Genomic DNA, 15,154 nt, shown 5'->3' with positions numbered 1-15,154 from the left:
AACTTTGATTATAAGTCTTCCGAAAAACTGTAAGCAGCCGCAGGTCATAGAAATACAACGACGTCTTAGACTGTTCATTCGTGTGATTCCCAATTTCGGTACATTATAATAGTGTTATAGTATCACGCCAAGGTGTAGTGTGAATGTACATGCGATGTTTAGGTTTTTGCATCTGCAAAGAAAATCATTGAAGAAGAATCATGATGAAATATGAATTATATGCATAGATATTCGACAGTAGAGAAGACTCTGCACTAAATGGAAAAAGTATCACTGAGATTACATAGAGCTTGAGAAAGAACGTCGAACAGATTATATGGGACAAATACTTTATCCTCTAGCATGCTAAAATTTCCGATAGGCGCATGATCCTTCAAACAACATCTAAAGGGTTTGCGTTAATTCTGAATCTCCGTGCAGTTTTTTGTATGCCTCAGTGCACGTGAAAAAAGGTATTACTTCCTAAGGGAGCACCAATAAACTTAGAGACAATGATAACCTGGAAAAATAATGAACACGGTTTTATCGATCTGAACATGACGAACGAGTACTGGGTTTGACGTTACCTCCGCATTTTAGATCTACATCAGTACTCCGGAAGCCGCCGTACGATGAGTAGCGAGCGTATCTAGCATCAGAATTATTTCACCGCCGTTCTGTTTTATTTAAGGATTGTACTTGAGAAGAAGTATGATCAACATATCTGTACAAGCTCAATATTTCTTTTTGATGGATATGGGTGAATGTTTTTTGCCTATTCTCACCGATAATTGACTGTTGCGACTGATTCTAGTGATTCATTGGCGTTTGTGTTGTCACACGATGTACCGTCTTCTCGTCTAATAACATGCATTGCGTAACATTTATAAATGTCTAGATTTAATTACCAGTCTTTGCACCATACGTCGATCATTTGTAAATCTTATAACGACTTGAGTATCCTTTACACAAGAGAGTCATCTGCGAACAGCCTCAGAGAGCTTCAGAATTACCCATCGGGTCATTTATATGTATGCATTATGAACAGTAAAGTTTTATGGCCATGAAAGAAAGAAATGACTAGCGTGCCGAGCAGTCGGGCCTCTTTTCACCAGGGAAGACAATGACACGGTCCTTGTTTGAGAAGTCGGTGCTGGGTATTTTTGTGACCTTGACGGCAAAGATCTAATATAAAGAAGTCGACAGAACATTACAAATGTTAAAGGTATCTACAAAAAGTAAATCAAGTAATCGAAGAGAGGAGGTTGACAAATAACAACGAATAATGTTTAAATTTTCCCTGAATTTAATGTCTTGCCACTCCAGCCACCATTCAGCGGTGGAGATATTATCTGTATAGCAGAGTTCTGCGATTCTTGGGAGCGCGACAAACGCGTCATACGGGGATGGCCATTGGCTCGCTACAGGAAATAAACACCAGGCCTGGCGGCTGTAGTAACAGTTCGTATTTTGTTCCTGAAACCTTTGTACAACGAACCTCAAGCACAAAAGTTGCCTCGCTTTTGGACCCCGACTTTGAATTTGGAACGCTGATTGTGTACTGTTGTGTTTAAGACGATGCTGGCTTTATTTTCAGGTACTCAAAAGAAGTGATCGTGTGCCATTGACGGCCAGGAGTCACCACCTGAGAAAGGTCGGCCGCCAACTTGCAAGTCTTTTCAGTTGACGCCGCATTGGGCGACTTGAGTGTCAATGATGATGAAATGATGACGAAGACAACTCCCACTTCTTCAGAGGAGAAAATCTCCGCCCTGGGCGGGAATTGAACTCGGACCCACTGGATGGCAGTCAGACACGCTGACCACTCAGCTAAGAGAATGGATTCTGATAGTGATTCGACCTCAAGTTACCTGCAACCGTGACGTTCATTGCATACAACTTTTCGACTACCGACTAAGCGTCGATCTTGTTTCCCACATGCTGCGTCGTTTTCGGCAATGATCTGTATTTAATATCAAGCTATGACACAAAACGCATATAGGGAAAGCTATTTACACTTACTTAATTCATTAGATAATAAATTACAGGCTACTGGCATTTTCTGTGACCTGTCAAAAACCTTTGACTGTGCGAACCACAGCATTTTCCTAAGTAAATTTGAGTATTACGGTGTCACCGGCAATGCTGCGAAATGCTTTGAGTCTAACAGTAAACAAAGGGTGTCGTTGTGAAATACCTGTGCAGTAAGCAGTCAGTCTTCATCTGACTGGGAGTTAATTACTTGTGGCGTTCCTCAAGGTTCCATTTTGGGTTCTTTGCTTTTTCTTGTGTATATTAATGACCTCTCATCTGTTATATTGCCAGATGCTAAGTTTGTTTTGTTTGCAGATGATACAAACATTGCAATAAGTAGCAAGACAAGTACAGACTTAAAAATGGCTGCTAATCAAATTTTCACTGACATTAATAAGTGGTTTAAAGCTAATACTTTGTCATTAAACTTTGAGAAGACCCACTATATGCAGTTCAGAACCTGTAAGGGATTTCCTTCCAGCATGAGTGTAATGTATTAAGACATGGAGATCGAAGAGGTTGGCAGTGTTAAATTTCTGGGATTACAACTCGATAATAAATTCAGTTGGGAAGGGCATACCATAGAATTGCTTAAGCGCCTAAACAAGTCTGTATTTGCCGTGAGAATGATGTCAGATGTAGGAGATATAAATATAAAAAAACTTGCATACTTTGCTTACTTTCATTCTATTATGTCGTATGGGATCATATTCTGGGGCAACTCATCAAACCGAGCAAAAGTTTTTAGGGTGCAAAAGCGTGTGATAAGAATAATTTGTAGTGTAAATTCAAGAACATCTTGTAGAAACCTGTTCAAGGAACTTTGTATTCTAACCACTGCTTCTCAGGATATTTATTCTTTTATGAAATTTGTTGCAAGTAATACATCTCTATTTCCAACCAATAGCTCAGTACACAGTATCAATACTAGGAATAAGAAGAATCTACATAAAGGCGTGAAATTACTTACCTTGGTCCAAAAAGGGGTCCAAAATTCAGGAACACACAGTTTTAATAAATTGCCACCACCCATTAAAAATTTGGTTTCAGGTAAAGTACGGTTTAATAGAGTTTGAAAGACTTTTTGATGGGCAACTCCTTCTACTCCATAGATGAATATTTTAACAGAGACTGTTAAGTCAGGTCAAGTAAAAATATCTGTTAGATTTCAGTTTTGACAACACTTGGTCACAACAGTCAATATTAGGTATTTTGCGTATGATAAATTTATTAATAGTGGATAACAATGTTTCATTCTGACAGTGTGTTGACTCTGTAAATATTATCTGTCCAGTTCAATGCATTGTATTAGCTTATTTTCGACTATCTCCTGACAAATGATCATAGTATTAAGTATTATATTCAAATGTTTTATGTTTTTATGTCATACTCTCTGACATGTTCCACACCCACGAGAATCATCTCATTTTTTGGGTCTATGGAACGAAAACTGAATCTAATCTAATCTAATCTATTCGTTCATCCTTGGTCCTTCTTTTGACCCTAGAGTTAGCCACGTTATCCCACGGTCCGTATTTCCCAGAGATGGCTCCCAGTTTTGAAAAATTCTTTTGAGTTACAGAACCATGTCGTGGTATGTAATACGATGACCAGGTGACTTCTGTGATGATGGCCTGTTTTTCAGGGCTCAATGGAAGTGAATGCGAACGGGTCTTGGCAGAGGAGGAATAACAGACGTGCTCGGCTCGAGACTAGCTGCTTTATTTATGAAAATCCATCTTTTGCTGTGGCTCTGCTTGATATCCCACGTCACGGTGTCTCCCAGGGATCTGTGCGCCAAGACCAGTGACGCCGCCAGCCTGGAGTCAGTGGCGCGACCGCGAGGCCGGCCGTTGCAAAGTGGCCGCGTCCTGGCGGCGTCCCACGCGCGGCCGCTCGCCTGACCAGGCCCAGTGTATGCCAGCGCCAGAGCGCATGCGCGGGCTGTCGGAGGCGACGTGGCACCTCGGCTCGCGGAAATTTCGACGGCCGCGGCTCCTCCGCAGCCTCTGCCAGGAGACATTTGCAGAACACCCACAAAAATACCTGACGTGAGCTGCCGCAAGCCACGCCAGCACACAGGGCCTTCCTGCCCCAGCCGCAAGATAGCGCGCGTTGTTCTATATCTACGCCTAACTCCTACCGATGTTTGCCAATCTCTGACCTTTGCCTTTCACTTACGGCGTGAGAAAAGTCTGCTTATCTATAAAAAGTCCCATATGTCAGGGTACGAACCCTATCACTGCGCAGGCGACAGAGTGGGTTACCAGGATGTTCCAAATTGAATATTACATACTTCAGCCGGGCGGGGTGGCCGAGCGGTTCTAGGCGCTACAATCTGGAACCGCGCGACCGCTACGGTCGCAGGTTCGAATCCTGCCTCGGGCATGGATGTGTGTGATGTCATTAGGTTAGTTAGGTTTAAGTAGTTCTAAGTTCTAGGGGACTGATGACCTCTGCAGTTAAGTTCCGTAGTGCTCAGAGCTATTTGAACCATTACATACATCATCCAGCTTAGGCAAATGGAGTAAGTCGGCTGATTCTTTCTGCATCATAGGTGTCCTACGGTCCGCCTTAAGGGGCTTGCGAAGGCACCATTTAGTTGATGTGCGGTTCCTGAAAACACCCGAAATAAGCGTTTATGACCATTTTTTGACCAGCAGCAGCGGATATCTTCAATCATAACATGTATCCAAAATACCTCCGGATCACGTTAGATAGGAGACTTTATTTTATGGAGCACCTGAAACGAACACCTACTAAGCTCAAAAGCCGAAACAACATTCTCCGTAAGCACTCTTCGAGTATCAGTACTCGGATTAGTATACTCAACAGCAGAGTACTGTGGACGTATGTGGCTTAATAGTCCACACGTAAAAAAGATGTGTGTACAACTTAACAAAGAGATGGGCGTTGTTAGTGGCTTAGTACGACCTACTCCCATATATTGGTTACCTCTCTTGAGCCACATTCCACCTCCTGATATCAGACAGAAGAGGGCGCTACTAAGTGAATAGCAGGAGACTGCTGATAACACCGACATTCCAATACTGAACGATGTAACTTATTCCTTGCGAAGCGAAAAAGACTGAGATCAAGATATACCACTCTTATCACAGCCAGAACTCTCACTGAAACTGAATTCAATACCGTCGATGAATGGAAACGCTGCTGGCAACAAAAATGTCCTCCAGAATGCCTGAAACTGCCCTGCACCCCTTGGATTCGACCAGCCTTGGACAGTTGGACTACCCTGAACCACATCCGGAAGTGCCATGGAAGATGTGCAGACAATTTTCACAAGTGGGACAAATGTTCATTACCCTCGTGTGACTGTGGTGCGGTACGATAGGCAGTTTCTGGTATTGTATCAATGTGTCCCTCACGTTCCTGCAAGGCTCCTCTCGAAAGTTTTCTGAGAGCGACGAATGATGTGATAAAATACATCAAAGACCTTGACATCCATATAAAGCTGTTGCCATTTGTGTTATTTTATGTTGCAGAGTTGTGTTTAGATGTTGACATGCAATACTTTTGGAATCTTTGTCTATGCATTGCCATACGATAGATAATTAAAATAAACGGATAGCTACGTAACTAACCGCAAAAAACTGCTACAATTTTAATAGTACATTCTCTAGGCATTTTTCTGGAAGTGCCATCTTCTCATTTTCAAAAATCTGTATCCGATATCGAGTAACAACCTAAAAACATAATTTTTGGGTATCAAGCCGAGCTGCTGATTCCCACAGACGGCTACGAACAGAAAATGGCTGAAATTTTTGCGATATATTCCTAACATCCGGATGTCATATAACCTAGAAAAATTTTCTCGGTATCTTTATCCGTTTCCGAGATACAGAGGTTCAAAGTTACTCTACTTGTACATGTAAAATATGCACGTAAAATCCGATTTAAGGCGAAAACGTAGTATATAAAGTGACGCATTGCGGGGAAATATGCAGTAAAGTGCCTCCATTATCATTAGAAGGGTTCTGGGGACCTCGTGTTGTCATATGGAGGCACATACAAAATTTTTCTGCACGTTAAATCCGGTCTGAGGCGCAAAATTACCTTTGCATTATTTAAGTTTCATGTAGGTAAACTTTAAAAATTTTACCGACTTATAGTTATTTCCATATGGTTTCATCCTTTATTTCAGCTGCGAAAAGAAGGGAACAAGCGGAAAAATGCTCCTATCGGAGCACAAAAAGGGCGAATATGATCCTCTTTAAAAACTCCTACTGAAAAGTCGGGCACCAACTGCCTCATTGTACCTTCCTCAACACCTTTAAAAATTTTGGCATGCCAACATATTCGTGCTTCCTTTATGCTGAGAGAGAAGGACACAGTGTGAGTGAGGAAGAGACTAAAACGTAATAAATATATACTGGAAAACAGTAGATTGTGGTTTTGTTATAGAAAGAGCGAAGGAGACGATGGCAGTGTGAGAGAAAGAGAGGGACATAGTGGCAGTGGAACATAGCTGACTGTGACAGAGAACTGCTAGGATAAGAGTGAAGCGGAGAATGCGGAAGGAATAAAGAGACTGAGAAAGTGGAATTGGGTGAGAGGCAATGATAATGAGGTACCGAATATATGGCAATGACAGCGAAGAAGAGAGAGATAGTGAAAGTGGGAAGAGACAGCAGCAGTGGGAAGAAGTGAATGGCATAGCAGCAGTAAGAATGAGCAAGAGAGAAACAGTAACAGTAAGAGGAGTCTGTAATAATAGGACAGAACGAAGGAAACTGTGACTGTGACACAAGAGACATTGAGAGTTAGAGGAACACAAAGAGATGCTGACAAAGAGCTGGGCTGGATGAGTGAGTGAGAAAGGATAAGTGGGAGTGGATGGGTACGAGCGATGGAATAGTAGATGTGAGTGAATTACAGTTAGGGAAGCTTGTGGCAGTGAGAGGTGAGTTGTACATTAAAAAGAGTGAAGAATATGTTTACAGGCTGAGGGAAGTAGAATAAGGCAGGTGGTATCCCAATTCTCAGTCACAATATTTTAAACAGGAGCGTATACGCCATTTTGTGCTCCGATAGAAGCGTTTATCCGCTGGTTTTCTCTTATATTATTCTCATGATCCCGAGGTGAAATATACGAAAAGGATGCTGGGCACGTTATAGTTTAACTTTCTACAGACGACGAGGTCATTATCTGAGTAGATGGTGCAACACAAGCTTGGAATAGCGAAGGAGGGAAGGAGGGGAAAGGAAATGGCCATACCCTTTTGAAAGGAACCACTCGGCAATTTGCGTTAAGTAATGTAGGGAACCACCCAAAACCTTGATTTGGATCGGTGCATTGGGATATCAACCAAGTCTCTGAATTATTTCGATGTCTGCTGTCAGACCTATTCGTTGAGGACTCCAAAAGCTGGACCAGTAGTCGTTCTGTACGGCACTTTTTTTTAGATGCATTGCTCTTTCCCAGAATCCTTCCCATAAATGCAAGTCTTCTGTTTTATTTCCCTACTAATGATGTTGATCTCGTAGATTCAGAAGCTTCATTCATAGTATTTCAACTGCGTTGTTTGAAGAATATATCTTCAGATAAAGTCATGGACTGTTGGTGGGAAGATCAAGACTCAACAACTCACATAAATAAAATGTGCTCTTATGATTACTATAAAATTCTGATTTCAAAATTGTAGCAAAAGCCAGAAGAATGTAACTTTCAACAGTTAAAGTATATACAAATATAAATGTAGGTTAACAACCTCACTTCCAGATTACTAATACAGTTTATGAAGCAAACAGATTCGATCGTTAGATTGGAGTTAACCTAATTTTCACTTAATGAAACATCACAAAAGTTTGTTTTGGAGCGATTTTCAATTTAGTCTTACATTTTTTCTGTAGTTATGTGCAATTATTTCTCTTTATATAAACCACAATTGACATATTACTCATAATGTGTAGATAATTCCATATTTACAATTTTACTTTAGTCATAGTACAGGTTGAAATGATAATTTAATTTGGTTCACATTGTACATCACCTCTTCCTTTTTCCTTACAATTACTCAATGCTTGATTTTAATCTTTTCTACAGTGTCACGATTACAACCTCGAAGATAATTTTACTCTGTAAGTTTTTCAAGACACCGTTCATATTTAATGTGTTTTTGAAAGCTGTTCTCCACCTTGTTAACGTGTTCGACAATCATAGTAAATTATTATCTGACTATGGACTTGTTAGCCGAAAACTCGTTCATAAATAAATGTTGTAGAATATTCACTGTTTGTGTTTTAGTAGATGACTGTGAAATTTTTCTTAACCTATGCTGAAGATTCCATCAATTCCGCTGCTTTTTTGTTCATCTACAGAAATTTTACTATAATTGATCCTATTTAATTAAATATCGGTATGTGATTGAAAATCATTTAACTCGTTATATCTGCATGACTAATACCACCTGTTAGTAAAGATATAGCAAGTTACACGTCAGTTGTTCATCTGCGGCTGCATGATCTTACAGAGGGAATATAATTCATCGTCACTCCGGACGCCAATATGGGAACATTACCACGGTTCATTTTTTCGGTTAACATAGCCTCTAAAGGGGCGTATTATATTCGAAAGAGGAGGGACGGAGCAGTAACATTCTATCATAGACAGTCGTTCCAGAACATTACGGTTAATCTAACAGTTTTTTTAATGACCATTTTGCTCAGCACCTACGTAAACATTAAGATGTTTTGTTTATAAACGAATACGATTAATATAAGTTCATATGACCAATCAACTATGATAAGAACAGTTATTTCATAAAATAGGTTTCACATATGACTGTGGGGCATCCTTGAAATTTAATCACTGGAGGCAGTAATACATTATATTTGTACTGTCATGTTTCCAGAAATATCGATTCGTTGTTATTTTTGCTGTTGATATCAAGAATTTGTAATGACGTTCTGATTTTTGTAACTGCGCTTAACTCTCTTCCATTGTATCTTTCTTAGTTGAGGTCGTCGCTTTGCACTTACACCATCTTCGTTCAAAGCAGCAATAATACTGATAACCCATTAGCTACACATTTTTATAGCACTTACTGCGCCCGTGCGGTGGACTTACACGAAAGCAAGACACCCGTAGCACCATTCACCGCGTGTACGACGTAACTGAGGCTCAAGCGAGAGTGGATGAGGGTGGGGATGTGGGGGCGGTGCATAGACGTAGTGGATCTATTCTAAGGCACTGGAAACACTCGTGTTGACTTTGTTCGGATGGCAACTCGAAAAACTAGTTTCGCATCATATATCGTGCTGATATCCAGTTCCTAGTTTTTGTACCAGTACCGGCAAATCAGTCATTTTTCGTATTAGTTAGTTGATTACGCCACGCTTTCCGAAGGAAAAACGTCCACAGACACTGTCACGGACAATGGTCATTATACTGGCTCCTTAATGCGTGTTTTGGTGCATATATCAATCCATTATGAAGTCGGAATAGCGTCCTAACTAAAAGTGAGAGGTACAAGAGCATAAATAACGCAAAATGAAATGAAAACTTATATTATTACTTAGATGAAGGTTGTGAAAATCAGTGTAATGGAGGTAATTTCTGAAACTCCCGTAATAACTGGAAATATGCTCTAATAAACCGCACAGAGATATCCTCTAAATGTTCTGCAAGCCTAAATCAACTCCTATATCTAGGGGACGGGCCCGACCTCCAGTGACAAGGTTACACAGCTTATTATATTGTGCAAGCTAGGTATCCACAGCCTCTTTGCTTTTTCTTTAGAAAAAATTAAATATCTATTTGTTCCTCGATTAATTTCCCCTTCGTGACTGTTGTTTCAACATAGAATGAGGCGTGCTAGTAGGTAATGTTAGGTAAATCCTTGATGAGTAATCCACGGACTGACCCCGATAGCACTGTTCAGTGACCACCTCGCTCTCAAGATAGGACGCGGAAGTGACATTTGGATTGTAGCAGCGGTTCAAGGCGTGCACCAGTGTTCTGTGATATTGCACCCCATGAGAAAAACTCCGCACAATTACCTATGATCATATCGGTCGATACTGTGAAAACCAATTTTGAGGAGCACTTCTTAATACACAGTAGTTTACGAGCCTATATGCTTTATGCTCCATCTCTGGACATGTGTTTTCTGGTCACTCCATACGTAAGCGTCCAAGAGTAAGCAGCTTCATCGTTTTATATGGGGAGTAAGATCACCTGCGATGAGAAGTGTAATGTAGAGATACCAAGCAGAATTTATCAAGAGAAGAGTGGTCTTAGTAAGAATAAAAGTATTTTAACGTCACGTTGTAACTTGCAACTTACGAAAATACTTATAAAAGCGTTCATTTAGACCATTGGTTGTATTGTTGTGAAATGTAGACTTCTGGAATCTAACTTAGGAAGAGATTTAATTCTTTTGAGATACGATGCTAGAGATCATGATAATGACCACAGGGACCGACAAGATAATAAAGAGGATGAATGGAAAGCTGTATAGAAGTCCACAGTAACGGGGAACAATTGCCTTATTGGACATTTACTGAGGTACTAGAGGCTCCTGAAAACAATAGTAGACTAACATGACAAGGGGAATAGTGAAACAGAGGACCACAATTGAGGTACAGGAACACATTTTGAAATACGCATGATATGATATATATGAAGAAATAAAAAGGCAACTGGGGAAACGAGATTAGTGGAGAACTCCTACTGATGGACAGGCGGTAGGCTGGGATGATGGTTCACAGTGCAGTCTTGATTTATGTAATAGTACGATGTGCATGCCAGACGAAGATGAGCTGTCGACAGATTTACCAAGGTAATTACTTTTATCGATATCGCGAGCACACACACTCTGTTTTCGATCAGTTACACATGATTTCATGAATATTTTGGCTGAATTATATGTAACTAGCCACTATTTTATGTATAATTCAGTGACTTCTCGCAATTCGACCTAATTGTGGTCCCTTATCGTAAGATAAACTAAAGTACAAACAAAATGTTACACAGTCAAGTGGAACTCTCATTTCAGATTTTCTATTGCAACAAACATCTTACTCTCTCACAGGAAATTCCTTGCATTAATGTGGTCAGCCAGTATTTGTGAACAACCTCCAAAGTAGATTTCCCTTCTTAAATGCCGTTTCACTAGTATCTTCACTATATGATCACTCAATTCCATCTTCATCACGAGTCTGTGTCATTGTACCGCAAACTATTTCAACTTCTTTCCTTCCTCAGATTGCAAAGCGCAAATTTCACAACCGTATAGATCATCACTGAATACATATGCTTTTAGAAGCCTTTTCTTAATTTCAGCATAGTCATATGAGACGTTAATACGTTACAGCAGCACCGGCTTCGATCGAGAGACTAATTATCGAATAAGATGAAGAACATGAAGATGAAAAGACAGATGGGATCTCGAGCGCGTCATATAACCTGTAGTTGCTGAGAACGCCGAGCAGCTTGATCAGAAAGCGATCTAACGTAAACAGTGCTGCCAACTTAAAGTTTAGTAAATGCCCTCCGCGCTCTGTGTGCGGAAATCCTTAGCTGCAATCTCATCCGACTATTCAAACAACGAGCTCGGCAGTCTCCAATGGCAGTTGTTCCCATATATTACGAAAGCCAGCCAATGTCTTTGAATGATAATTTAAGATTCGTCATTAAATTATCTTTCAACTTAAGTTGCGGAATCGATATCAGTGTGAAAGCTGTAAACAAAATGTAATGAACTCTGTTACGATAGTGTAACAAATTGCAGTCTCTAACACGAAAATTAGTCCAGAGTCGCTGACATAAGACATGAAATCGTCCGACCTATTCCGGCGGAGGGCACGATGCGGCGGATTTAGCGATAAGCGAAACGCCTCAACTCTCCATATTGGGCGACTGATATACCAAACTTGGCGGTACGCTGGGATGATTTCCTCTCTACCAGTAGCCGGCCAAAGTTTGTGAACAATATTTTTACGCTTTTCCGCTGTGTCCTCTTATTTTTACCTCTATATCAGATCGCAGATTCACATGAAATCAAATAAGTCTTTGGTAACAATATGGGAAATTATAATTTCCACCCCAAAAATTAACCCAGCCGGAGCAAAAACAGACGTCATCTAACTGTAGTCCGTTTAAGCTCGTTGTACAATGCGACACATTTACCCACAAGCGAATCAGCAAGTCTCATTGGTGTGTGGTCTCGCGACTGAAGCCCTTCTCTGGTTGAGTTGTCGAACTCTGCTGTCACAAGTGGCAGGTGGAATGGTTCCCAGATATCCGCACTGTTAGCCGAAATCTTTGAACAACGCACGAAAGTTCGTCCGCGAATTTCGCTACCACTCTGCTTCGCATTCTCGGTTGAGGTGCTAACACAGGGTATGAAAAGAGACAATGGCTATGGCGACTACATAATGATGATGTTTGGATTGTGGGGCGCTCAACTACGCGGTTATCAGCGCCCGTACAAATTCCCAACCTTTTCTCAGTCCAATCTTGCCACATGCGTGAATGATGGTGAAATGATGAGGACAACACAAACATCTCGAGGCAGGTAAAAATCCTTGACCCCGCCGGGAATCGAACTCGGGACCCCGTGCTCGAGAAGTGAGAACGCGACCGCGAGACCACGAGCTGCGGACGGCGATTATATGGCAAAAGACACTCGCCATAACAAAAATTAGTCCAGCATCATCTCAATGTAATACTGTCGGGCCCGTCGCGGGATGTAGCACGTTTAACGATAAGTGACTGACATCAGTTCTCATCCCTTCCACTGATGAAAATAACTTACTAGCCGCAGTTGGGATGGTTCCCATACATCCACGCAGTCAGCCACAATCTCAGAATAATGCACGAAAGTTCGTCCACAAAGTTCGCGACTATTGTAAGGAGGCTACGTATGAAAGCAGACGAGGGCTGTGATGAATTATGGCAAATAGCTCACTGCACCACGATAGTTAATCCAGAGTAGCCTACAACTGGAGTAGAAGGAATGCAGTCCTCTCGGACGGATGAGGACAACACAAACACCCAGTCATCTCGAGCCAGGTGAAAATCCCTGCCCCAGTCGGGAATTGAACACGGGACCCGGTGCTCGGGAAGCGAGAAGGCGACCGCGAGACCACGAGCTGTGGACGGCGACTATATGGCAAAAGACACTAGCCACCACAAAAATTAATCCAGCATCATCTCCATGTAATATTGTCGGGTCCGTCGCGGGATGCAGCACGTTTAACGATAAGTGACTGACATTAGTTCTCATCCCCTCCACTGACGAAAATAGCTAACGTACTACCCGCAGTTGGGACGGTTCCCTTACATCGAAACAATCAGCCACAATCTCTGAATAATCCACGAAAGTTCGTCCACAAAGTTCACGACATTGTAAGGAGGCTACATATGAATTATGGCAAATAGCTCTCTGCACCACGATAGTTAATCCAGAGTAGCCTACAACTGGCGTCAAGGAAATGCAGTCCTCTCGGATCCGTAGTACGATCTGGCACATTTAACGATAAGTGAACGACCTCAAGGCGCATCCCCTCCACCGTCTGAAATACCGAGCCGGGCGGCGAGCGGCGGCAGTCGGGGAGCGGCGCGAGGGCGCGCTAGCGTCAGCTCACCCCGAGGCGGGCCGCGGTCGCTGCATGGTGGCTGCGGGCGAGGTCGTCGGCGAGTCCGCGGTGCGGCTCGGCGGCCTACTGGACGGCCGCTGGTGCGTCTGCAGGGCGGCGCGCTGCGCGGCGCGCTCGGGCAGCAGGCTGTCGCTCTGGTAGAACTGGCAGGCGCAGCGCACGCCGCTCCCCAGGCTCGACGCGGACGAGTCGCGGCGGCTGCGGGGCTGGCCGACTGCCGCGGCCGCCGCCCCCGGGCTGCGCGGCTCTTCCGATCGGCCGCGGGGCTTCATCCGCACTGCCGCTCGCCGCCCCCCGGAAGCTGCCGCTGCTGCTGCTGCTGCTGCTCGGCTGCGATCCCCTAATTACACCGCATGCGCTCTCGCCTGGCTGCCGGCTGCTGGCTGCGCCGCCACCGTTCTCACCGGGCCGAATGACAACGGGTGGCCGCTATTTTTATTGCCGGACTCTTCGCCAGGAGAGAGCGGCGTTGCCAGCAATGCTCCGATTGTTTCTGTCAACCTGGCGCTTAGGAAATCTCCTAGCGGCGCAGTAGCTTCCGTCCCCGTCCCTCGTTCCAAATGCCCCTTTTCTTACCAGTCCGCGCCGCATCAGTACCAAAAAAACCGCACGAAATCGGAAGAATGAAGGGTTTGCGGTAGCAGCAGACACTGAGACTGGTGGTAGATCAGGTAAATATAACGCGGCCCATCGACTGGCGAAGCGGTGGGCTTGAGGCAGAAATAGTGCTGGCGAAATATCAGGCGGGAGCCGGCGCGGCGGGGCGACGTGCCAGAGGGAGCAGCCGAGTGGGCAGCGGCAGCGGGAAGGCGCGCGTCTGCCCGAGGACCGGCGCTCGGGCGATGACCGCCACGTGCTATCTGGTCACGGAACAGCCGCTGCACCATTCAGTGGATGATGGGCAGGCCCATCCCCGAGAGACGCTCTAGTTACTGAGCTACGTAGCACAATGAAACTTCCTGGCAGATTAAAACTGTCTGCCGGACCGAGACTGCCGGCTGGTGTGGTCGAGCGGTTCTAGGCGCTACAGTCTGCAACTGCGCGATCGCTACAGTCGCAGGTTCGAATCCTGCCTCGGGCATGGATGTGTGTGATGTCCTTAGGTTAGTTAGGTTTAAGTAACTGACGACCTCAGAAGTTAAGTCCCATAGTGGTCAGAGCCATTTGAGACATTTGACCAAGACTCGAACTCGGGATCTTTGCCTTTCGTGAGCAAGTGCTCTGCCAACTAAGCTACCCAAGCACGACTCACGCCGCGTCCTCACAGCTTTACTTCTGCCAGTATCTCGTCTCCTACCTTCCAAACTTCCGTGTTTGGGTAGCTCAGATTTTAATCTGCCAGGAAGTTTCATATCAGCGCACACTCCGCTGCAGACTGAAACTCTCATTATGGAAACATCCTCCAGGCTGTGGCTAAACCATGTCTCCGCAGTATCTTTCTTTCAGGAGTGCTAGTTCTGCAAGGTTCACAGGAGAGCTTCTGTATAGCTTGGAAGGTAGCAGACGACATACTCGCAGA

General features: G+C 43.5%; 1 protein-coding gene across 1 annotated transcript in view; it reads right to left on the bottom strand.

The window, feature by feature from the left end:
* LOC124775270 (titin) overlaps positions 1–13,922 on the bottom strand; it is a 238,429-nt gene extending 224,507 nt beyond the window's left edge. Inside the window, exon 1 of the mRNA XM_047250110.1 lies at positions 13,624–13,922. Coding sequence (XP_047106066.1) covers positions 13,624–13,907 — 284 coding nt within the window. The 5' untranslated portion in view covers positions 13,908–13,922. The remainder of the gene's footprint in view (positions 1–13,623) is intronic.
* Between the last annotated feature and the right edge of the window lie 1,232 nt (positions 13,923–15,154).

Source organism: Schistocerca piceifrons, chromosome 1 (genome assembly GCF_021461385.2).
Source record: "Schistocerca piceifrons isolate TAMUIC-IGC-003096 chromosome 1, iqSchPice1.1, whole genome shotgun sequence".
Lineage (NCBI taxonomy): Eukaryota > Metazoa > Arthropoda > Insecta > Orthoptera > Acrididae > Schistocerca > Schistocerca piceifrons.
Note: the sequence above shows the minus strand (reverse complement) of the source record. Positions and strands in the feature narration are given on the sequence as shown.